Raw genomic sequence first — 22,842 nt, 5'->3', positions numbered from 1 at the left:
CCTAACAAGAACTCCTTGCTTCCTTACGGGACGTAGCAGTGAAGCCACCATCTTGCCCCCCCTGCTGAGCCAAGCTTTGACCTGGGACGCAACCGGTGGCTCCAAAGTGAAAGCAAAAGCACAACCTAGCATGCACAGGATCTAAAAGGTGAATGGGGCGGTGGACGAGGGGAGGACAGCCCCGCTGGGTGGCAATCTAGAGCGTTCTTTCACGTTGATTAGGCTGCTATGGTTAACGCAGCCAGGCCTGTAAAACATGGAGGCAGAGTGGTGGTCGTGGACCCGGAGGGGAGCCTGTCCTGGGTCCCTTACAGGGTGGCTTTGTCTGGCCTGCTCTCCTGCTGCTCCGAGATGCAGGGTGGGTGTGTGTGTGTGTGTGTGTGTGTGGCGGTCCTGACGCGGCCCGGCCATATAAAAAAAAAAAAAAAAAAGGACCAGCCTGGTTTTTTGCACCCCTCTTTGTGAATGCCTTGCTCTTTTTTTAGTGCACCCCCCAGGTGCCAGCCAGCAGAATACCCTCTTTCAGAGCAATTCAAGGCAAATGCAAACACTACACTCTATTATGACTAGTGGAGTGCATTCCAATGGTGTCTTACCAGTCGCAGCGCTGGGCCCGTAACAGGGGAGGACAATGGGGCAGTGGCATGATAGAGGGGTGATAGAAAGGGACATGGGGCTGCCGAGTGGTACGAAAGACACAATGAGCTTCGGCATCGCGGCGCGTCTAGCACGGCTATCACCAGAAATCCTGGGAGGACTTTAGAAAACAAAATAAGCTTAGAAAAAGTAATCAAAATATTTAAATCACACCAATAGTCATTTTAAGCATTTATTAAAATTATTGAAAAATAAGATGTCTGATGATGCATGTCTTCAGTAAATAAAAAAATTAAAATCAACCCAGCAGTTTCCCCCAGTTTGTGCCCGAGTGGAACACATCCACTGGTACACACACCAACGGTCAGGTGGTCTGTGGGGGGCCGGAGGGCTCATTATCCCGTCCAGAGTGTTGTGTGTGTCTCCGAGGGGAAGGGTGGCGGGCTACATCAGTCGTCAGAGTCTGTGTCGTGGCGTCGCCTGTGGCTCTGTGTGCTAGCCACAGGGGTCACCTTGCCACCGCCTCTGTTTCGGGGGACGTGGGACCCCCCGTCGGAGGAGTCTGTGTCGTGTCGCCGCTGGCGACGGGGAAGGGAGGAGGGGGGGCGCTCGGCCTTTGCCTCCCCCCTTGAATAGCTGTCATGGGGTCTGGCTCCACTCTGACTGTGGCATGATGGATTATGATGATGGTGGTCCTTTCTGTGCCTGAAGAGTAAAAGGAAGCAAACAATCAATGATATGGACCTGGCGGGGGTCAGTTAAGCCGATGCAGGCCTGCGGTTGAAGAGGCTGCCTCCAGAAGTCTATCATTCATGACATACCGCAACAAAAAAAATGTCAACCAGCCATTGTAGGTTAATATGGCCTAAGGTCATGATTAACCACTAACTGAGCCCCGACTTAAAAAATGCCAATTATACACACTATTTGGTGTGCATGCATACACACAAACAAAAAAACCTGGTTTAACTTTAGGTGTCCCGTGTTAATTGAATGTCTTTCAGATTGTTCTTTACCGAGGAGTCTCTGAATCCCTGGATCTCCGTGTTAAAAAACAAAAAAAAGGTCTCGACAGTGCTCTAGTGCCCTCTAGTGGCGACTCGGTCTCATAACGAATTTCTGCTCCGCCTAAAATATATTAAAGGGGTATGAACCTTTTCCTGTGGTCATCTGAATCTGAAGAAGACGAGTCTTTTCTTTGCCTTTTCTTCTTTTCCTTCTTCCTCTTTTTCTCCTTTTTGCTCTTCTTTTCCTTCTTCTTCTTTTTGCCCTCATGTCTTTGAAAGGAGAAGCAACAGTTGGATGCTTGCATTTGTCCGATACCGAAATGGAAGATGTGGATGAAATAGTAAAGTGTTCACTTAGGTGCCACTCACCCCGTCTCCTTATCTACACCCTCACTCGGCTGTTTGGTTGAGGCTTCAGGATTAGCCTCCGTTTTGTGATGCTGCAACAAAATCAAAATTAAAAAACACATTTTAACTTTAAGTTACATTTATTTCTTTGTCACATATTCTGTGTATACAAATGTATTTTTGAAAAGGAGTGGTCATTAACTTCTTATTCTTTACTTATCATTTTAATTGCACTACTAGGAACAGAATGGTGTTTAAATAAAAGAGGAATTGTTTAGTTTTTTTTTAAGATAATAGATATATATATATATCCAGTCACTTACCGTGAAGACAGACAAGCCCATTTTTGCAGCCTCCTTCTCCTTTTCTGAGAGCAGGATTTTCCGTGATCCTGCACTGTGAATGGAAACACACTTAAGGACACTTCAATCACAGCTCCCTAGAGCAGCTCAATATTCCTCCTGCACTGTATCAAGTGGCACTTTAAACCAGTTTCATACAACAAAAATAACTACATTATAGAGCAGCTAAATTACTGATTTATTGTTTGATTCAATAGAGACTCATAGCTTAAGCTATTGTTTTTAGCCATTTTATAAAGTAGAATGTTGTGTAAATTAGACCATTGCTAGTACTGGAAAAAGGCTAATGAAGTGAATAGCGCTGCTCAGGGAAGAAGTCTGTGTTTACGTACATGTAGCTAGGTATTTATGGCTTGGGCCACACTACATGATTCTGGGAACAATTAAAAGTCAGGCAGATTCCAGAATCTGCCGTTTCTGTTGGGCAGGTTGAAGAAATCCTGTAGCTTGGCCGCGTTTTACCCATAACTCCTCGTAAATGGCATGTATCACAATTAGCTTTATACCATGGTCTGGGTGAATACCCGATTCTGATTGGCTGCAGGGTGTGCATTAACCCCTGATATACCGACACCTGCTAAGTAGTTCCAGTCAAATTATCTGTTCAGCTTTCAAAACGAGGGCTGGTAAATTGTGAAAAATGCATTAAACTGTAATCAGAAAACGCGGTTATATGCTATAGACCCTATAGTATCTGTGATATAAAGCCTGGGACGAATTTGAAATATGTACAATGCATAACGTTAGCTCTCTACCTCATAGCTGAGCGGACTAGAATACCTCCCCCTTGCCAAGTCGTAGCTAAGGTCCGTCCTATATACTGGAGGAGTAAACAACGTTTCCGTTGCATAAGAACCTTACGAGAGGGTAATGACTGTCTCAGGTATTAGTCAAACCCTCAGGCGTTACCAGGGAAACAAAGTTATGGCTTGTGAAAAAATTTGGATTGTAAAACGCATGCAAATAGAAATTAATATTATTCATTTATTTTCTTTGGCAAGTGACCATGGTATAAGCGGGATAATGCCCTTCGAGGTGTCCATTATCAGGAATTAATGGACTTCGTGGAGGCAACCGTCATCCACTTCGCGTCGCCCATTAATTCCTGATAGTGGAAACCTCGTCGGGCATTCTCCCTTCCTCAACTTGCTTTAAAAGCACACCTAATAATAGACTAGATAGTAAGACGATTGAATGAGATAATAACCTGGAGCTGCCCAGGCCGGAGATACGGTCCACATCTCTCTCCTCTCCAGCAGGGTCCTCCCTCCTGCACACATCGGCAAAGTCCTGGGGCCGGAAATGAAACAATTCAGGGAGTAAGAAACTAATCACATGTTTGAAACATCACAGGTATTATGCTTGAGCACCCGATCACGACGTTGCTTACCTCTTTGGTTAAGCCAGTGGGTTGCCTCTTTATATTTTTGTGCCCTCTGAAACAAAAAGAGAAAAACATTTTGAATTGTCTTGAGCGCTTGTTTGGACTTTCTTAATTACAGATCTGTTTCTAATTCCAATGCTCCTCCCGATCCAGACTAGTTGTTCCGACACTGATACCAGTATCGGAAAGGTCTCAGATACCGCCTACAACGCAGTATCGGGTATCGGCGAGTCTATGCGCCGATCCCATACCGTCACGTGACTAGCGCCGTTACTACACAGGAAGAGAACATCACAAACACGTGCAGTGTTCTGATGCGGTCGTTAGCGGTCCGAGGTGGAATGTCAGAATGGGAAACGAGTCATCTCTGACCTACGTGCGTTCAAGCTACTAAAAACACGGATGCATGGAAGCTTAACTAGAAGGATACATAATATGTATTATCACAACTATAGATTAGAAATGTAAATTTCTAGAAGCTGTATCAGTTTATACTCTGTATCGGCTGACACTCGAGTTCAGGAATCAGTAGCGGGAGGAATCAAATGGTATGGGAACATCTCTAATCCAGAGGTCGGTTCCACTCACAGCGCAGCCAGTAGGGCCTCATGCTCCGCGGCTTTAACCGCCGCCAACTCCTCCTCCCTGGTCAGAGGTGTCCCGTCCTTCTTGTCTCTGGCGTACCATGACAGGTCCTTTCCCTTCTGCCAGCGACCGACTGGGGCCATCAAAGAGTTCCCTGAACATACCAGAGCATCACGGATCGAATGGTTCATTAAGTGCAATTAAGGCAGACAAATCATGAAGTGGCATTTCGGGGGGGGGGGGGGGGGGGGGGGAGAAACTATTTTACAATGACAACATGGTATATTTATATGGGGAATTATTGGAATGCAGCAGCATATGAACAGGGTGATAAACAGGTGAAGACCAGCAAGGCATTCAACGTAATGCATTTGTGACAATGAAAGTAAAGAGTTCAAGAAGTAAGTGCAATGCCCTCATCCATGTAGGAGGCCTAGGCTATAGTGGCAGTACGGTCTAGTATAGTGAATTACATTATGGGCACAAAACGTGGAAAAGGGCAGTCAGGGGTAAACCTCCTTTCTGAACGCAACAGCAACACGTGTGATCCACAACGTGTAGTTCCTAGTTGTCGTTCAGCCCTGCCCGTTTAGGTATTATGGTTTGGGGGGGATATTGCCAAAAATAAACAACACGTAAGCGTGGGGCAATCACACAAAAGGGAGGGCGGCATCTGCGGGAGTCCCACACTGCAGCGGGACAGTGGGTTGCTCAAAGGTTCAGAGTAGACCAGTCGCGTCAGGGTTCAGAGAGCTCCTCGTTTCGGGCTATTCGACCAATCAAAGCGAGTTGTGATGAGGGACCTGAGCCGCGTGGATAAGGGTATGGAAAATAAGAAAATGTGATGTATTTTTATTGAAGCCTGTGTTCCTACGAGTGTTATCAAAGGGCATCCCGATCCCGATCGAGTACTGCTATTCGCGCCTGTGTGCATTTAAATCATAAAATAAATCAGAATAGCGATCTGGGCTAATGCTAACGATAGCATCGACACAAACAAACACACACACTCACCTAGATAGTTCTCTCGGTGCTTATCGCCCTTCACGTCGTCCCAGTTGAACTGGTCCTGGCCTCCACGCACGCCGCCGGACCGCGACGCCCCGAACATCTTGGCGGTTCTCCGGGCTTCTCTCTCTCAGGGACCGCGGTGGTGTAGCGGTGCTAGCCGGCTATAGGTTCACTCGAGCGGTGGTGATCACTAGGCCCACGGGTCGCTCATCCGGGGAGTTTCCCCACCGTCGTCACTCGGCGCTTTTCGGGATGCGTAGGGCGGATTGTTTACTTTATTGATTACTGGCACTAGAGTGTGTGCTGTTTCTACACTTCTACTTACCGACTGTCACAGGTCGTTTCGTTTAAGATAATGTACGCGACGGAGGCGGACGGGTGAGGCTGATTTTAACGTCCCGTGTCTGCACCTTTCTTTACATATTACGGGAGTTGCGTGCTTTATGCACCTTGTGTTTTAACCAGAATCTGGAGTCTTAATAGATAAACGAGTGTAACTCTTAAAAAGGGTGTGTCGGTGATGCGACCCCCGCCAATTTAATGTATCCGACGCTGCGGCCCATGATGATGACGTGAGATCATCATGTGCTGCGGGCCGCTCTCTCGCCGGGCTCTCCGGTGATCGCTCCTCTCACAACTAAAGCTCCCAGAGGAGAGAAAGGTCCACCGGGTATACTGTCTACTCGGATTTAAGCTGTCGCTGATGTACATGAGAAATTTCTCCAGACTCTTTTCAGGTATGAAGGCGTTGTGTCGTTTTGCTCCCCTCCGCTGGGGGTCGGTTGTCACCCCGCTCGCGATCAGCGGTTCCTGGTTTGAGCTGCGGTGACTAGAGATGGGATGATGAGGGTTGAAAATTATGATTATTGTCGATGCTGTTAGTGACTTAATCCCAGCTCCGTCAGGGTTGTTGTGTTGCTTTGTGGTTAATCGAGAATGTAAGCATTAAATGTGAGGTGATTTAACTTGGTTATGGCATACGAGGTTGAGTTTAGTCTCGCAAAGCCAGACCAAACTAGGTTGAGTTTGACATAGGCAGGATAATGAAAAGAAAATAGCAACAGGTATGCACATATACTCTGTGGATACCTAAATAAAATAAACTACGTTTAAATATGGCCTGCCGACATTATTGGCTTATTTTCTCCAGATATTTGTAATCTCAATGTAATTGATTTCCATGAAAGAAGTTACGGCCCTGTTAACCTATGCTGAAGTGTCACAAGGGTTTGAACATGGGGTTACATGGTTAATTGAAACCCACTCGTTCCATCGCATGCTCCTGATTTCCGTCTCACAGTTTCATTGGAGAAGCTCCTGCACTATAATTGCATGTACTCCTTTACATTCTTCTATGTCGATATTTGTTTCAATGCTGCACACGACATTTGATTGGAAGGCCTATTTGGATTATAATTTATCAAAATGGGTATTTGTTTTATTATACAGTGTTCAGTCCATGAATGTCTACACTACAGCATAGGGGTCATTGAATCAGTATACACAAGGGGTCAGAAACCCATGGCCTTTCAGAGCAAAATAGTTACTTGACTCTTGCAGTGATTGAATCTGGCTGAAATAAATCAGGATCCTCAATCAGTCGATCATAAACCGCCAGTATAGGTAACATGACATCAGCCTAATCGGTCACGTCTATGGAATGAATTAATAAATTATTATCTTCCACAAAAAGGTGGGATTATAATTATATAAACTCTTCTTTGGCTCTTTCAACAACCATTTCAATGAGTGACATGTTGTATGGCTTTTCAAACTGAAAAGCTATACCAACACCTGGTACAGACCCTGAGAACAGCTCCACCGAGCAAGCTGCCCTATGGCTTAATTTAGCCTTCTGTCGACTCTAGTGCAAACCTTCAAGAGGCAACACAGAATCTGTCACCTTCAGCTGTGAGAGCCACACCTTGTTTACCTTGCACAACGTGAAGATGTATGCAGCCTTCATTCATTGAGTAGCCAATACAATATCAGCAATCTGTGTGTGCTGGAATAGGCCCTCCATGCTGTTGTTCCAATAGGGTTAGGGGTAGGGCAACCAATTTGCCTGCTGTTTACAAAAGTGGCCTACCAATTATTCCCATTTTGACAGGCAATTTCTGTTAAGGTCATTGTTATAAAATTGCAGTAGATGACAGATTCCAGATTGTGCTCGACATCAGAAGCGATAATTAAGATAAGGTTATACAATGTTAACCCATTTCCTGGTGTTGAGGTTAGCAGCCTCCTACTTTCTTATTCGCTGGCCTCATTACTCTGCCTCTCCTCAATGAACGCACACAATGCACCTGGTCTAGGCGGAGTACAGGTACAGAGGTAAGGAGAGAGACCCGGGCAACCGGTTCACAACTATTTCAAAGGAAGGACTTTTGTAGGTTAGGCAAACATCATGATATATGACCTTATATTGTTGCGATAAACTGTAATTTATATTTGATGTCTATGCACTACATGACAAATGTAATCTGTACTAGTTCACTTTTGCTTTGAATGTATTCGATAAAAGGCTGCCACACCTCTCGACCTAAATAGCCCATCCGTCGTTGCCCGACCGCGATTAGGTGAAGGACCCTCTTGAGCAGTGCAAACACTCTTCATCAGGGCTCCATGGTAACAGGTGGACCTGTTGACAAGCAGAAAGGTCTGGTCGAGTGGGAGAGTCTGATTGTGTGTGTGTTCGAGTCAGCTTTATCCGGTCACAACACGGCGCTAGCACATCCCTGATTACGTTGACTTTGTGTTCAGTTTACCTAATGAACTACCCCACCCTCTGTAAGCATGATTAGCCTTTTTAAAAACACTCCTCGTCCTAGGAACCTCGCCCACAATTACAGTTCCTTGTCCTCCTTCCTCCTCCTGTTGTTCACCGTCGCTCACGCTCTGTCATTCGTTCGTCGTCGTCTCTCTCTCCCCGTCTCTCTCTCTGTCTCGCACACACAGCTATGGCTGGACCGAGGCCTGTGGTGCTGAGCGGACCGTCGGGGGCGGGCAAGAGCACGCTGCTCAAGAAGCTCATGAAGGAGTACGACGGCGTCTTCGGATTCAGCGTCTCCCGTAAGTCAGGTCTCCTGTTGTAGTCGGCTGCCGCGATGGGTGCTCTGTATTAGCGGTTGTAGTGTGTCTAGTCTACTGTATGTGTCGGATGAAGAGAGGGATGAGAGATTAATGTAGTCAAGTCATAGTCGTAGGCTGATGGCTGCTCGGTCGGGGGGGGGGGTGTGTGTGTGTGTGTGTGTGTGTGTGTGTGTGTGTGTGTGTGTGTGTGTGTGTGTGTGTGTGTGTGTGTGTGTGTGTGTGTGTGTGTGTGTGTGTGTGTGTGTGTGTGTGTGATGAAGACATGGATGAAAGATCAGTGTGTGGCACAATAGCTTGTGTCGATTTTAAATTAAAAGTTAGGATTGTTGCGGATCTGTTGCCGGTTCAGCTGTAGGTGATATTGCGTGTTTTACGTGTCGGACCTGTGTCGCTATTCCTAACTGGAATGTTTCTCATCCTTTTTAGATACCACAAGACAGCCACGTCCTGGTGAAGAGAATGGCAAAGGTACAGCACTCCCATCACCGTACTGTACATACTAACCTCATAGGATACACAACACTATCGGTTGACTGGTTCGATCCCCAGAGTGTCGAGGTGTCCCTTAGCAAGACGCCTCACCCTTACCGTTCCCGACGGGCTGGCTCTCGCCCTGGTTAGTTGACACTGCCGTCGGTGGGTGAATGTGTGCATCAGTGGGTGAATGTTCAGGGATATTGTCAAAGTGCTTTGAGCACTGGTTAAAAAAAGGGCTGTCTTAAATGCAGTCCATTTACCATTTGTGTATAAATGGTAAAAGGTATACGCAATTGTAAGATGGAGTTTTAAATCAACGACTGTCTCCTCTTTCAGACTGACATGGTTTCTATCCAACTGCTTTCTCGGGGAACACGAACACCAAAAAACAATCACTTAGGCCGTGTTCACATCTCGCGTTTTTTGTAATAGAGAAAAGTTGAGCCTAACGTTTTTTCAACAAAAAGAAAAGCTGGCAGCGTTTTTGGCCCTAAAAGCGCCGAGAGCGTTTTTTCTATCGCCTAACAACGAATCCATTCTAGACCCGACGTTACTCGCCTACTACGTATCCAGGCTAGAGCCCATTAGACATGTTGTAGATCTCGACATGTTCTGTAATTAAAACTATTAATCGCTCCACCGGCACTTTCCCAAGTGATTTGTCTGCCAGTTTCTTGTTTTGACAGTTGAGAGTTTCCTTCGTGACGAAGTGTCAATGTTCCGCTTGTGATTGGTCAGTTGCCCAAAAGACGCCTGACGTCGGCTGCTTTCTTCCTGAAAGTTGAACTTTTTTCAACGCTCCATATGGCAGAAAAGAACGCTGGGAGAGGCGTTTAAAAAAGCGGCCGAGACTTTTTCCAGAAACGCTCTGCTCCATAGGAATATAATGTAAAACAAGCGCTGGCAGATTAAAAAAAAACGCTAGATGTGAACGCGGCCTTACTCGTTGAACTGATTGAATTCCAGTCTCTTTTTCTGTTACGCACACACAACTGTAAGACGATGTGAGTTTGACCTCAACGACCCTCTCCTTCCCCCCTCTCAGACTACCATTACGTCACGAAGGACGCCATGCAGACGGCCGTCGCCAACGGCGAGTTCATCGAGAGCGCCGTGTTCTCGGGGAACATGTACGGCACGAGCAAGGCGGCGGTGCAGGCGGTCCGCGCCAAGAACCTCATCTGCATCCTGGACATCGACATGCAGGGCGTGCGCAACATCAAGAAGACGGACCTCAACGCCATCTACGTGTCCATCCAGGCGCCGTCCATGGACATCCTGGTACGGGCGGGACGCCTGTCTATCAAAGCTCCAGCACCACGCCCTCTTGATGATCTTCTGAATGACTGTTTGTTGTTTGAGTGTTTGTTGTTTGCGTAGATACCATTTTTTAAATTCCCGATTCCCTGACTTGAGTATCGGCCGATACCGAGTACCGATGAAGAACCTGGCATTCCAACTGCTAATAGCTCCGGTTCTTATTGAAAGGTTCTCTAACGATGACGGCAATGTACAGTCGGTTCACTTGCTGCCGACCAACCTTTTTTCCAGAACTAGATCATTTACATTTATAATCTATAATCGTAATAATACATTCTAGTTAAACGTGAGCATCCATGTCTTTCCGACTTGGTAGCTCGAACGCACGTAGGCCAGAGTTGACACGTTTCCCATTCCGACTTTCCACCTCCGACGGTTAACGAACGCAGCGTAACACCGTGGTGTCAGCGATGTTCTTTGCCTGGGTAGTAAATGAGTCACGTGATGGTATCCGGTCGGCGCATAGAGTTGCGTACTACTTGCCGATACCCGCAATTTAGGCAGCATCAGAGGAATGTTGGATACTGGTGTTAGTACGGGAACCACTCTAGTGTTTGTGTAACCGTGGCGGTGGTGTGTGATTGGCTCTGCGGCGATGTGTTTCAGGAGAAGCGTCTGAGGGACAGAAAGACCGAGTCAGAGGAGGGTCTGCAGAAGCGGTTGCACGCAGCTCGCCTCGACGTGGAGTTCAGTGAGTAACACGGCATCTTGTCCTAGCTCTTTGTTGCAGGGTGTACGGGGAATGGGTTAACCTAGCAGCTGTAATCGCTCGGCACTTGGTTCTATGATCATTCTTACTGAACTGACTGCGATATATTGTTGTTTCTCTTTCTTCTGACAAATGTACTTATTGTTCGTCGTTTTGGATGAAATTGTCTGCCAATGCCCTAAATTCAAATGCAAAAAACGACATTAAAATAATAATCACATCATCAATTAGAACACTGCTTTCAATCAGTACATGTAATGGGTTTCAGAAAATAATCATAACTATCATATTCGTAAAAAAATATCACACAAAAGTATTATATATTTGAATCGATTTGAATAGTTATGTTGTTTTTAAATAATTCATAATAAGTAATCTTTCGTTGTGTGGCTTCTTTCAATCTTTCAAGTAATTTCCGCCCGTTTGCAGGTAAAGAAGAGGGTATGTTCGACGTCTGCATCGTCAACGACGTCTTGGAGGACGCCTATGGGAAGCTGAAGGACGTTCTGCTGGAGGTGAGTCGCGTAGGGGGGGGGGGGGGGGGGGAAGTGATCCACTGCAACCGTTGCTTGAGTCCTGAACTATGGTTAAACTACTGGGTCGGAAATCCAACCTCATGACAGTGTAAGCAACTCCCGGGTTTGTTATCTCAAAAATAAATCAGTCAGGGATGAAAAAGCACCGGTCTGTCCGTCTGGTTTGTGGAGTCAAATGTTGTGGAAGTTCTCCTAGTTTTAATAATTATAAATAGGTTAATTCCTTTGTTGTTGCTACATAGGGCACAGTCTAAAACTATAGTATTTGGACACTTCCGAAAGTCCCTGGTTGTCTGAAACTGAATGTAACTCAAACGTCTTCTCGTGTTTTTCAGGAAATAAACCAAGTGAAGAAAACCGGCATGACTTTGTAAAGAAACGCTGGAATACGGACACTTGGAAGGTGCTGCCCGTCACTCCTCCCCCCCCCCCCCCCTTCTCCTCCCCCAGGCAGACCCCGCCCCCATTCCGGAGCATTCCTCCAGAGCGGGTAATTCCAGAAGCTGTTTCTTAACCCGACCCAAATCACTTTTGACATGCGAGCATGTCCCCAATGCGGTTTTCCCTAGAACTTTGTTTCCTTGGGCCTTTTATTTTACCTCCTTTGTTACACCTCATTTTAGGGAGGGGTGTTAAATATCTGAATTAATGTTCTTGTTGGTACCACTGGGTTCAGGATTGTTTTTGTGAGATGGTAGTTCCTTTAGAAGGAGCAGGTTAATGGCAGATAACATCCTGGCCATCCCCAGACTTGTCCATATGTTTAGTCAACGAAGGTTGAGACTGATTGTGTTAAATATGATATTTTAGCTTTCCCTTTTTGGCTTGTAATGGTAGTCTTCGTACAATAACAAAAACCTATCAATTCCTCAACTGAATGGAAAATGGACATTGAGGATACACTTGTCTATGGTGCTGGATATGTCTAAGATAGGCCACGTTATGACGTGTATGGTTAAACTAATTTCAGGAACATGGCTTCCAATTGCCTTCTTGGAAACAAACCCCAAAACACAATGACCTACTTGTTGAACTGATAGGATTCCAGAGGTTTTTCTTCCAGGGCGATAGCCAATCGATAGTCAAGTCTTGGTTGAAAGAGAGGGATTCAACTCAAGTGGAAACGTTTACAAATAAAAAGGAGTTGTCTCTACATGCACGCGGATATGGAACATTATTTTTGCTATGGGATTATTATTTGACAGGCTAAATGCCAGTTGTACTTTTATATCATAGGCCTGAACAACCATTAATCTCAAATCCTATTTGTCTGTTTTTTTGCATCATGTACACACCACTGATTCAGATGGGACAATTTAACCTGATTATCAACTTTATTAACTTATTTTTAATCAACTGATGACTTTAGTTAAGCCTGAAAAAGTTTATGAATGAATCATTCAAAATACTTTTAATACTCATTCCGTACTGTTTTAAACCATAATGAAGAAAGAATTTGGTTTTCATGTTTTAGCAATAATATGGTGTTTGTACTAGATTTATGCTAGACTGGAAAGTACTCACATTGTTCCAGTCAGTGCCCATTTCTAAAGCATACTTGCTTTTCATGTATCTTGTATGTGTACAGTAGAATAAAAGTGTAGTAACAAGGTTTTGCTTCTCCTGCGTGCAGTTTGTTCTTTATAAAGTAACCTTACATAGAGAAACGCTAATAATTCTTTGGGATTTCTCCTTCTGTTCTTGCTTAGTAGGATGAGTTATGGTCTTACTACAATAATGGATAGCAACAAACATTTGAATCATATTTCCTAGTTTGATTGAATTTATTTACTTTAGATTCACTCTGATAACATGATTCTCATGAAATCTCAAAATGTACAGTACAGGTAGTAATCTATTTATTCTGAAAGGATTACACAAAATACTTGATGCACTTCTACAACACCTCAAAGAACAATACTACCTTTTCAAATAAACTACTGGCTATAGATTATCTTAAACCAAATATTTTAAATAACGTGAGTTTAAGCACTTTAATCAATCGTTTGTACTCCTATCCACCAGTTATTAAATATGAGTTAATCAACTTCTAATTTCATTAACTGATATGAATACATTTGCTTTTGAAAAACTAATACATATCATGCTTTCACTCCTAAATAAATCGACTTTGAATCTGTCTTACATCCTTAATAAGTTCCTTGGTGACTTCACTGCATCGGCAGATATTAAAATATCTGAGCAGTAATACCTTTAATTATCCAGTGCCTCATGAACTGAATCCATGTTCCATGCTGATAAAAACTCAAACTTTTAATCGCTTGATTTCCCACTGAGGTCTGTTGTCACTCTACCAATTCTTCAGAAAGACGTTTTCGTTGTGTGAAAATCTGGACAAAACTCAGTTAAACGTTATATATCTCTGTGAAAAGCAATCTGTTCAAATACAGATGACTAAATAAACCGTTGACATCTTGTTCATTCATTTAACTATTCACTTCTGCTGAGCTCGTTTAGGCAGAGCTTTTAATTTCAAACGACTGCAGATTTACAGATTTACAGCCTTCAACAACTCAAGGTAATACAATGTTTGTATGTGTGAAATCAATCATTGTAAAATAAAACGGGAATGAAAATGCGTTTTCAAGACCATTTTCAATGTTTCTTTCAATACCCAAACAAGCTAATATCAGTTGATCGCTAAAATGACATTTACAGCATCAGTTATCTTGATGGCCAACGGAAATCAAAATTAGTAAGTTAACAAAACAATATAGCACTTTTACTTGTTCCTTAACAATATAGTACCGTAGTTATGATTAAAATTCCTCCTCAGTGCTGCCAGATTATACAGCCGATGTGACGCCTCCAACGGAAATAGACAACCGGTCGACCGGGCTGTCCCTCATCTCGCGGTGTTCTGCTTTACAGTGGAATGAGCCGTCATGTGCAGCGAACGCACGGCAACAACATGCACTTCAAACAGCCTTCAATCTAGAAATGTTGCCATTTACGACTACCAGGGGTTGTGATACCGATACCGCCACTGCTGGTCTCCCCGTCTCCTACTGGTCACCGTAGGGCTTCTTACCGAACTGAAGGGTGACGGGGTTCCCCGCAGGGGTGTAGTCATAGGTCCGGGCCACCACCCGGGTCTTGTAGCTCTGCTGGCCGCCCTCCACTCTCTGCACCTCGGAGCAATAGGAGGGCTGGACCTCCAGATGGGCGTGGCTCACCTGGATGGGGACGTCTCTCGCCGGGCCCCGGGGCCCGACGGAGGAGGAGGAGGAGGAGGAGAAGAGGCCGTCGGGGAGGTGGTCCCGGAAGCGGCTGAAGAATCCGCCCCGCTGCCTTGGGGCGGCGGCGGCGGCGAGGGGACGTCCCACGTTGAGCAGCACGGGCTGGCCCACGGCCGAGCCCCCGATCTCCCGCTGCAGCACGGCGATCTCACAGGGCTTCTCCGCGGGGGGGCGGGCGGAGGAGCCGTAGCGCTCGCCCTCCCGCGGGACGTAGTCCTCCAGGTCCTCCAGGGTCAGCACGCGCCCGTCCCGGGACAGGATCTTAGGCTCTCCGATGGGCTCGCGGTCGTCCCCGTCGTCGCTGTCGGGCTCGACGATGACGGTCTCCTCGTCGTCCATCTCCCCATCGTCGTCGTCGTCTTCCTCCCCAGCCGCGCCGTGGGAGACGGAGGACACCTCGAAGGCCCCGCCGCCGGGGGTCCAGGAGGAGGCGGGCCCGGGGGGGAGGGCGGCGTGCCCCGGGGCGTCCCAGGACAGCGGCTGGCCGGGGGCGTCGTCCTCCGCCAGCTGCTCCACCAGCTTGTTGTTGGAGTTGTTGGCGTTGGGGTTCTCCGGCGGCGAGCGCCTGGGTCGGGCCCCCAGGCCCCCCATCACGGAGCCGCCCCCCACGGAGCGCTCGGACCCCGCCGGCGAGACCCCCCGCCGGCGCGAGAGGCGTGGCGACTTGTTGACCTTGTACTCGATGGTCTCCTCCACCTCCACCCAGCGCGGCTTGCGCTGCTGCTGCTGCTGCTCCGCCGCCCGGGCCTCGGCGCCCTGGGGCTCCGTCACGTAGAGGGTCGGGATGGTGGTCTTCCTGGCGGGGGGCATCCGCCGGTGCCGGGACGCGGCAGGCTCCGGGGTGGAGGTCTCGGTGCGGAAGGTGGCGGTGGTGGAGAAGCCGGGCGACTTGTGGCGCTTCATGCGCGTGTTCTTCACCACGGTGGTGATGGTCTCCTCGCTGGGCACGGGGGGGCACGGGGGGGGGGGGGAAGACAGACGTCAGAGCTCCCCTCTCAGTGGGGCGGACGGGGGGGGGGCTGCATGCTAGTGAGATTGTCACCTCGCTGTTAGTAGCACACGCAGAGCTAGCACTCTTGCCTGTGGAAGGGCTCAGAGCCGCGCTGGGAGAGAAGGGGTTAATCTGGTAGGACCACATGAATTAAAACCATAAATCCTGGGGGCTAATGGCCTCTCTCGGAGCCATTAGCGACCACAGGGCGAGGAACCAACGCGTGAGGCCCAGTTAGAGATGCTGTGTGATTCTATATTTATATACGTATTCATTTAAAGCAGTTTGTTATCCTTTCATTATATACTTAGTGGACTGCGCTTCATACTCAAGCTACACACATCAAATGACCATGCATGCGTAACGCCACAACGCAGGAGGAAACACAGACGCACAACACACCAGGCATTTACACATTCTGTTCACTACGTAGATGCAAATTATATTGAAATGAGGTTGGAAATGTTATCTTTGGTATGTTACCAGACAGCATACACACAATAAGTGTCGGACAGGTCAAAAACATGGTGCGCTCCGTGCAGACGCCTCCGTCTCTCTACGTCACTTACATGATGATGGTTTTCTTTGGTATTTTAGTCTCCTGCTCAGTCACTATGGGTACAAGGCATAATGGGGGCGGTGTGAGGGTCCAACGGGAGTAGTACGGACGTGAACACGTTCCACTCACTATGAAATCTACGGCACAAACAATGGATCCATCTTGCGAGTGCAAATCCACATGGAACGTCCACTGTCTACGGGTTCCAGATCTAGGCCCGACGGAGAGACTACAATGGGGCAGCAGTGAGTGACGGAGCTCCTACCTTCGATGGTGACGCCCTGGGCGGCAGAGCGAGTCGCCACACACGGGAGGACCAGGTCAGCGGCACACTTGGCGTGGCCCAGACGATTGGACAACTGCCGCACGAGGAAAACATCACACTCATTTTAGGTGTTTCTTTGATTAACCAACGGCAACAATGGCAAGTCTCTCATACGGTATTCATGAGGAGCATCCTAGCTCAATTCAATGAAATGAACCTTTATTTCATTTGTGCAGCGCTTAATCACAGGTACGGTCTCAAAGGGCTTAACAGGTCGTATATTTACGACCCCCCACTCGGAGTGTGGGTGCTGGTGATGTGGGGGGGACGGGGGACGTCGTACCTCACACTCGTAGTGCCCGAGGTCCCTCTCTGTGGGGCCCTTGATGACCAGGACCAGCACGCCACTGCGGGGCTCGCTGTAGGTCTGGTACTTCTCCTGGTCCGTCAGCAGCCGGCCCTCCTTGAACCACCTTGGACACAGAACCGATGAAGCTCAGGGGGTAGGGCGGGTGGACACTTTGGCGTCACTCACTCTAAGGTCTGATTCGTGGGACAGCCGATGTACACACCTGATCTTGGGGGTAGGGGCGCTCTGGATGATGCAGGTGAACTGGGAGTCCTCCCCGGCCACGAAGGAGGAGTTCCTCAGCTTGTTCACGAAGCGTGGAGGCACTGGAGGAAGCAGCACACGGTTTGGAAGGAAGCCCAAGATGGAGATGTCATCTGTTGCGTGTGTATAATGCATAAGTGCGTCTGTGTGTGCATAAATGCGTGTGTTTGTGTGTATCAATGCATAAGTGTGTGTATGTGCGTGTGTGTGTGTGTGTATTAATGTGTGAGTTTGTGGATGTGTGTGTGTGTGTGTGTGTGTGTGTGGGTGTTGTTCACAAAACGTGGAGGCACTTAAAGAAGCACCCTGTTTACAATTCAGCCCAAGGTTCCAACCTGGTTCAGCCCGGCCCTGTGCAGCCACCCTGAACCCCAACAGTGTGTACGGTGTGTAGTACGGTACGGTGGGGTGCGGTGCGGTATGGGGGGGGGGGTGGGTACAGCGCTCTGTCCAGACCTACCCTGGACGGTGATCTTGCCCAAGGTGCTGGCGTTGCCGGCTGAGCTGGTGGCGAAGCACATGTACTGGCCGGAGTCGTCAGCGGTCATGTTGTCCAGGATGAGGGTGCAGGAGCCGTCGGGGTCCTCGATGATGATGTGGTGCGGGTCCGCCTGCACCGGGCGGCCATCTTAGGTCGAAGACGAGGACGAGATGAAGGTCATGCTGAAGACTACGCTGAAGTTCAAGCGTCAAGACGACGGCACAACTCTGTTATGTTGTTAAAACATTGACTGTGCATAATGAACTTATATTTTATGTCTACACACTTTTATTGCATTGTCTTATGTCCACACTGCTGCTTCGCTGTAACAAAGCTATTAATAAAGTTGTGTGCATCAATCCTAAACGCTGTTCCTCAGACCGTCTCTTTACCTACCCTTGTACCAGTTGACCACGGGTTTGGGGACACCGGTGACCTTGCAGGCCAGCTTCACAGTCTGTCCCAGCTCGGCCGTGCAGTCTGCCAGGATGGCCTCGAAGTCAGGGGGGCCTGCAGAGAGAGGAGCCATCCGACGTGTGGATGGGGAACTATGAATGAGTGTGCATAAATAGTGTTTGTGTGTGTGTGTGTGTGTGTGTGTGTGTGTGTGTGTGTGTGTGTGTGTGTGTGTGTGTGTGTGTGTATGTATATGTTTGTGTGTGTGGGTGTTTTATTTTTATTTTTTGTGTGTGTGGTTTTTTTGTACGTGTGTGTGTTTGTGTGTATAAATGCACGAGTGTGTGTGTATAAATGCGTGTGTGTGTGTGTTTGTGTGTGTGGGTGTGTGTAAATGCATGTGTGTGTGTGTGAGTGTGACCGTGTGTTTATAAATGTATAAATGTTTTGTATGTGTATGTGTTTGTGTGTATAAATGCATGAGTGTGTGTGTATAAATGCGTTTGTGTGTGTGTGTGTGTGTGTGTGTGTTTAAATGCATGTGTGTGTGTGTGAATGTGACCGTGTGTGTATATAAATGCGTGTGTGCGTGTGCATGCGTGCGTGCGTGTGCGTGTGTGTATAAATGCATGTGTGTGTGTGGGTGCTCCCTCACTCCAGGCGGGCATGGTGTAGCGCTGCTGCAGCTCCCTGAGGTCCCGGAGCCACGAGTTCTTGATGATGACGGTGCGCGCCTGCAGCGTGTACTTCCTCACCGAGTCCTCGCGCTCGTGCCAGATCTCGAACGCCCGGTCGTCGCCCTCCACCGTCTCGTTCACGTCGATGTTGTTTAGCTGCGGGCGACACCAAACAAGAGGCCCCGTCCACACGGGTGAAAAAAATCTTCTGGCCACCGTTTCCCTTTGATGCGTCTCAGTAATATCTCCGTAAAGACGGACTCATTGCGAAAACGCATCTAGCCGGAGAAATGCTGTAGTACATATTCAAGGCCACTCTGTGGCGCTGGTTCTCCAACGATATAAGAAGAAGACAGGCGGAGAAAGGCAGATTTTAAACCTTTTAGATTGAGCAGAAAATACTTTTTAATGTGCTGTCAGTAATTTAATTTACCAAGGGGCTGTATTTAAAGCTACAAAAATAATACAAATAAAATAAAACAAATTCGAATACATCGTTTTCGTATTTGGCGTCCACATGAATCCGAACACGAAAACGCATAGGGCCGTTTTTATCTTATCAACACTCGGACCTGGTTTAAAAAAAGTTTGTTTCCGGCCACCGAAAACCCCGGATCTGTCTGGACGGTCGGCCCAAACGCACAAGACATATGCGTTTTTCACAAAAATAACGATTCCGTGTGGACGGGGCCTTAGTGTACACTCTTATTGTAAGATGTACGCCCTTGCCCTTAATGTACGCACATACTGTTGGTTGTACGTCCTTGCACTTAAAAATAGTCCTTAGCATTGTGAAGCGTCTTATCCAAGGTAGTGGGTCCCCACAGAGACTGGTTCATACGTGTGTGTGTGTGTGTGTGTGTGTCTCCACATGCAGCATGCCCAAGCGGCCCCTCACAGCGTCTTGGGCCAGGGGGGGGGGGGGCAATCTCACCTTCATCATGTTCTTGAAGACGTAGGCCTGCGTCTCCGTGTTGCTGTCCCTCTTGGGTTTGCAGATGACGCAGTAGTTCTTGAACAGGAACACGTGGCGGTGGTGGCCCCGCGAGGAGGACCGGATGCCTGGGGCCCCCTCCCACACTTGGAACGGCCCCTGGGTCCGACGAAAACGATAAGGCAGAAACACGACACAAAACACAAAGCCGTTTGGTTACAGGACATGTTCACCCCAGAGGCAACGCATATTTGGAGTCGATTCGTTTTGTTTCGAATACATCTGTAAAGGAGTAGAAATAAGTAAAACATGTAGTATATGTAGTAGCAGTAGTAGTAGTTGTAGTATATGCTACTACCCACCCTTCTCTGTTTAAATTAACTTATTCAAAGATAATTGAAATATTCTTATTCAATTATCTTTTTTGATTTTCTTGTTTTACACAGAATACAGATCATTAAATAAATAAATACATCTGTTGATACTGTGAACATCCAGATATTTTTATTGTGTATTATTATTATTATTATAAAAATAAATATATATTATAAGTACATGTTCCATGGTTTCATGTACAAATATTAATATAAACAGCAAATAGTATTCACGCTGAGTCAGCGGGTCTTGGCCATTAGCTCACTAGAGAGTTTCCATAACCTAATGGAAAACTCTTAATTAACAACCAAAACAAAAAACAGACGGTAACCAGGTAACACCTATCCGCCCGCCCCCCCTGGGACAGAGCCTGTGCTCCTAATGTTCACCCCCCCCCCCACCACCCCACCCCGGCCCCCAGTGGCTCCGCGGTGCGCACCTGTCTGATGGGCTCCCCCAGCACCCCCAGGGTGGCCGGGTAGTTCTCGATCATGGCCACGTGGTGCGTGTTCTCCGAGCGCTGGGGCAGCGAGGACACCGTGGAGTAGGCCTCCTCCAGCAGGCAGCAGTTCTGCCCGTTGCGGGCCTTGTTCCGCAGCATCTCCTGCGGGGGGCGACACGGTGGTGACGGGGGAGCGCTGAGGGTTAGCGGGGTTATCCCGCTAACACGTAGCATTGATCCCTCTAACAAGTAGCACCGACCGTTAGCCGCGGCTAACGGTCGGTGCTACGTGTTAGCGGGAACCTCCGCGTTAGGTATGAGTTGTAAGTCCAAACTCTGAGAATAAAATCAGAATTGGATCACAGAATTCTGACTTTAATTAAAACAAAGTTCTCTTGATAAGATGATCATCGTATCATCAAATCAAAATAGAAGATTCTGACATTAATCTCAGAATTCTGACGGGGTCATCCCTATGTTTCCCAGGTCCTATGTTCCCCGGGTGCAAAGGGTTAGGGTCAGGTTTAGGGTTATGGTTAGGGTGAGGGTTAACCCTTAACCTAACCCTAACCATAACCAATCGGAGGAGAGACATTCTAACCAATCACAGGCGAATAAGAGGCCATCCTCCGAAAAAAAGATTTGCTCACAAGGTCATATGTTACCCGGTCACACACAAAGCGAGGAACATAGGACCCGGGGAACATAGGACCCGGGGAACATAGGTACGCCCCCATTCTGACTTTGAAGTCAAAAGACATTCCCATGTGGCCCTAGTCCTCTTCTATAGGCATGAATTCGTAAAGATGAAACAAATGCAAATCCACAATCAGACTCTCACCTTGAGGATGGCCTTGTACTTCTGGATCCTCTCCAGGGGCCTCTGCATGTAGGCGTTGATGCTCAGCACAGGGTGCTCCGAGCCGGCCTTCTCCTTGTCAGTGTACTCCTACACAGCAGATAACACACACACACACACACACACACACACACACACACACACACACACACACACACACCACCGCGGTTCGAACCACTTCAGGACATCGAGCTACATATTTCACCGGCACAACTCTTCGGTTTTAGGCACCGCAGCGATGGAACGAGTTCCCTGTCGAGGTCAGGACCACAGAGTCGCTCACCAGCTTCCGCAAAAGACTCAAGACTCACTGGTTCAGAGTTCACCTGGACTCTGCATAACCTCCCCCCTACACCCCTAAACCTCTCTTACGCACTTATTGTGTGTCTAATCCTGGCACTTAATGTGCACACTTATTGAATGTTGTACATCCTTGCACTTAAAAATAGTGCTTAGCATTGTGTAGCATCTTATCCTAGCTTCCTTTGCTACAGGGAATGGTTTAACCTAATAATTATTAGTGCTTGGCACTTGTTTCTATGAACATTCTTACTGTACCGACACAGTGACATTGTTTCTCTTCTTCTTACAAATGTACTTATTGTAAGTCGCTTTGGATCAAAGCATCTGCTAAATGCCCTGAACGTAAATGTGAATGTAGGGAGGCTTGTAGGTGTGGCACCTTGAAGAAGTGGTGGACGGCCTTGTCTCCCACGGCCGCCTCGGCCTGGCCCTGGCCCACCAGGTACTGCAGGTACTTCTCGAAGCCCTCCTTGTTCCTCAGGAAGCGCATGGCGATGTCGTCGTCCGTCACACACTCGTTCAGCGTGGGCAGGAAGGCCCTGCGACAGGAAGTTATTTTAACGTTCTGGGGTCTAAGGGGCGGCCATGTGGCTCAGGAGGTGGAGCGGGTTGGCCGGTAACCGGGAGGTTGCTAGTTCGATCCCCTAGCTCCTCCTAGCGTCGATGTGTCGAGGTGTCCCTGAGCAAGACGCCTCACCCTGACTGCTCCTGACGAGCTGGCTGACGCCTTGCATGGCTAACACCGTCGTCGGTGTGTGAATGTGTGTATGAATGGGAATGTGAAGGCAATATTGTAAAGCGCTTTCAGCGGCCACTGTATAGAAAATCGCCTTATAAATGCAGTGCATTTACCATTTAGCAGTTGTTTCAACTTTAAGGGGAATAGGTTAACTGAGTAGTTCTTAGTTCTTGGCACTTGGTTCTATGAAGATCCTTACTGTACCGACAGCAATATATTGTTGTTTCTCTTTCTTCTGACGAATGTACTGATTGAAAGTCGCTTTGGATTAAAGCGTCTGCTAAAGGCCCTAAATGTAAATCAGTACTCAGAGTGGATGATATGGCCATGTTTCAAACCCACCCTCCGTGGAAGGCTTTGATGTCCTCGATGTTGCGGAAGATGGCTTCCTTCTGGGCGGAGACGTCAGCGGGCGCGTCGGGGTGGCTTCCGTGCTTCACGTGGTGCGAGGTGAAGAACTCCATGTCCTTCACAAACTCTGCCTCGCTGCTCACCAGGTCCTGGATCAGTTGCCTGAGT

General features: G+C 47.6%; 3 protein-coding genes across 28 annotated transcripts in view; 1 reads left to right on the top strand and 2 right to left on the bottom strand.

The window, feature by feature from the left end:
* Positions 1–815: 815 nt before the first annotated feature.
* On the bottom strand, positions 816–5,437 carry c8h1orf35 (chromosome 8 C1orf35 homolog). The gene is made up of 8 exons (XM_060058238.1): positions 5,298–5,437; positions 4,287–4,437; positions 3,705–3,750; positions 3,522–3,604; positions 2,276–2,348; positions 1,974–2,044; positions 1,752–1,874; positions 816–1,302 (listed from the first exon to the last, which is right to left on the bottom strand). The coding sequence occupies exons 1-8, from the start codon at positions 5,392–5,394 to the stop codon at positions 1,047–1,049; spliced, it is 900 nt and encodes a 299-aa protein (XP_059914221.1). The 5' UTR covers positions 5,395–5,437; the 3' UTR covers positions 816–1,046.
* Positions 4,853–13,041, top strand: guk1a (guanylate kinase 1a). 4 transcript variants are annotated; one of them, XM_060058243.1, is made up of 7 exons: positions 4,853–5,105; positions 8,253–8,366; positions 8,814–8,855; positions 9,910–10,145; positions 10,791–10,875; positions 11,323–11,408; positions 11,765–13,041. In XM_060058243.1, the coding sequence occupies exons 1-7, from the start codon at positions 5,078–5,080 to the stop codon at positions 11,801–11,803; spliced, it is 630 nt and encodes a 209-aa protein (XP_059914226.1). In that variant the 5' UTR covers positions 4,853–5,077; the 3' UTR covers positions 11,804–13,041. The 4 variants fall into 4 exon arrangements, with proteins under 4 accessions (XP_059914226.1, XP_059914228.1, XP_059914225.1 ...); XM_060058245.1 differs by lacking the exon at positions 4,853–5,105 and adding an exon at positions 5,538–5,672; XM_060058242.1 differs by lacking the exon at positions 4,853–5,105 and adding an exon at positions 5,892–6,031.
* A 148-nt stretch (positions 13,042–13,189) lies between these two features.
* The window catches only part of obscnb (obscurin, cytoskeletal calmodulin and titin-interacting RhoGEF b), a 65,090-nt gene continuing 55,437 nt past the window's right edge, over positions 13,190–22,842 (bottom strand). For all 23 annotated transcript variants that reach the window (XM_060058199.1, XM_060058204.1, XM_060058201.1 and 20 more), the window contains 13 exons: positions 22,666–22,836; positions 21,964–22,123; positions 21,264–21,371; positions 20,420–20,584; positions 19,606–19,764; positions 18,650–18,827; positions 17,995–18,108; positions 17,578–17,745; positions 17,077–17,179; positions 16,848–16,977; positions 16,505–16,598; positions 16,250–16,292; positions 13,190–15,629 (listed from right to left, as the gene is read on the bottom strand). In XM_060058199.1, the coding sequence (XP_059914182.1) occupies positions 14,456–15,629; positions 16,250–16,292; positions 16,505–16,598; positions 16,848–16,977; positions 17,077–17,179; positions 17,578–17,745; positions 17,995–18,108; positions 18,650–18,827; positions 19,606–19,764; positions 20,420–20,584; positions 21,264–21,371; positions 21,964–22,123; positions 22,666–22,836 (2,767 nt within the window). In that variant the 3' untranslated portion in view covers positions 13,190–14,455. The remainder of the gene's footprint in view (positions 15,630–16,249; positions 16,293–16,504; positions 16,599–16,847; positions 16,978–17,076; positions 17,180–17,577; positions 17,746–17,994; positions 18,109–18,649; positions 18,828–19,605; positions 19,765–20,419; positions 20,585–21,263; positions 21,372–21,963; positions 22,124–22,665; positions 22,837–22,842) is intronic.

The sequence above is a fragment of the Gadus macrocephalus genome, chromosome 8 (assembly GCF_031168955.1).
Source record: "Gadus macrocephalus chromosome 8, ASM3116895v1".
In the NCBI taxonomy this organism is placed as follows: Eukaryota; Metazoa; Chordata; class Actinopteri; order Gadiformes; family Gadidae; genus Gadus; species Gadus macrocephalus.
The sequence above is the reverse complement of the archived record's forward strand: the minus strand, read 5'-3'. Positions and strand labels throughout refer to the sequence as shown.

What these genes read in the sequence shown, in the direction of transcription:
- c8h1orf35 (XM_060058238.1), bottom strand. Translation starts at nt 5,394, where the DNA reads ATGTTCGGGGCGTCGCGGTCCGGCGGCGTGCGTGGAGGCCAGGACCAG. An exon ending in GAGGCCCTACTGGCTGCGCT is followed by an intron (nt 3,751 to 4,286) that starts GTGAGTGGAACC and finishes TTTTTGTTTCAG; the next exon opens with AGGGCACAAAAATATAAAGA. An exon ending in TCAGATGACCACAGGAAAAG is followed by an intron (nt 1,303 to 1,751) that starts GTTCATACCCCT and finishes TTTACTCTTCAG; the next exon opens with GCACAGAAAGGACCACCATC.
- guk1a (XM_060058242.1), top strand. Translation starts at nt 5,998, where the DNA reads ATGTACATGAGAAATTTCTCCAGACTCTTTTCAG. An exon ending in TCGCCTCGACGTGGAGTTCA is followed by an intron (nt 10,876 to 11,322) that starts GTGAGTAACACG and finishes GCCCGTTTGCAG; the next exon opens with GTAAAGAAGAGGGTATGTTC. An exon ending in TGAAGGACGTTCTGCTGGAG is followed by an intron (nt 11,409 to 11,764) that starts GTGAGTCGCGTA and finishes CGTGTTTTTCAG; the next exon opens with GAAATAAACCAAGTGAAGAA.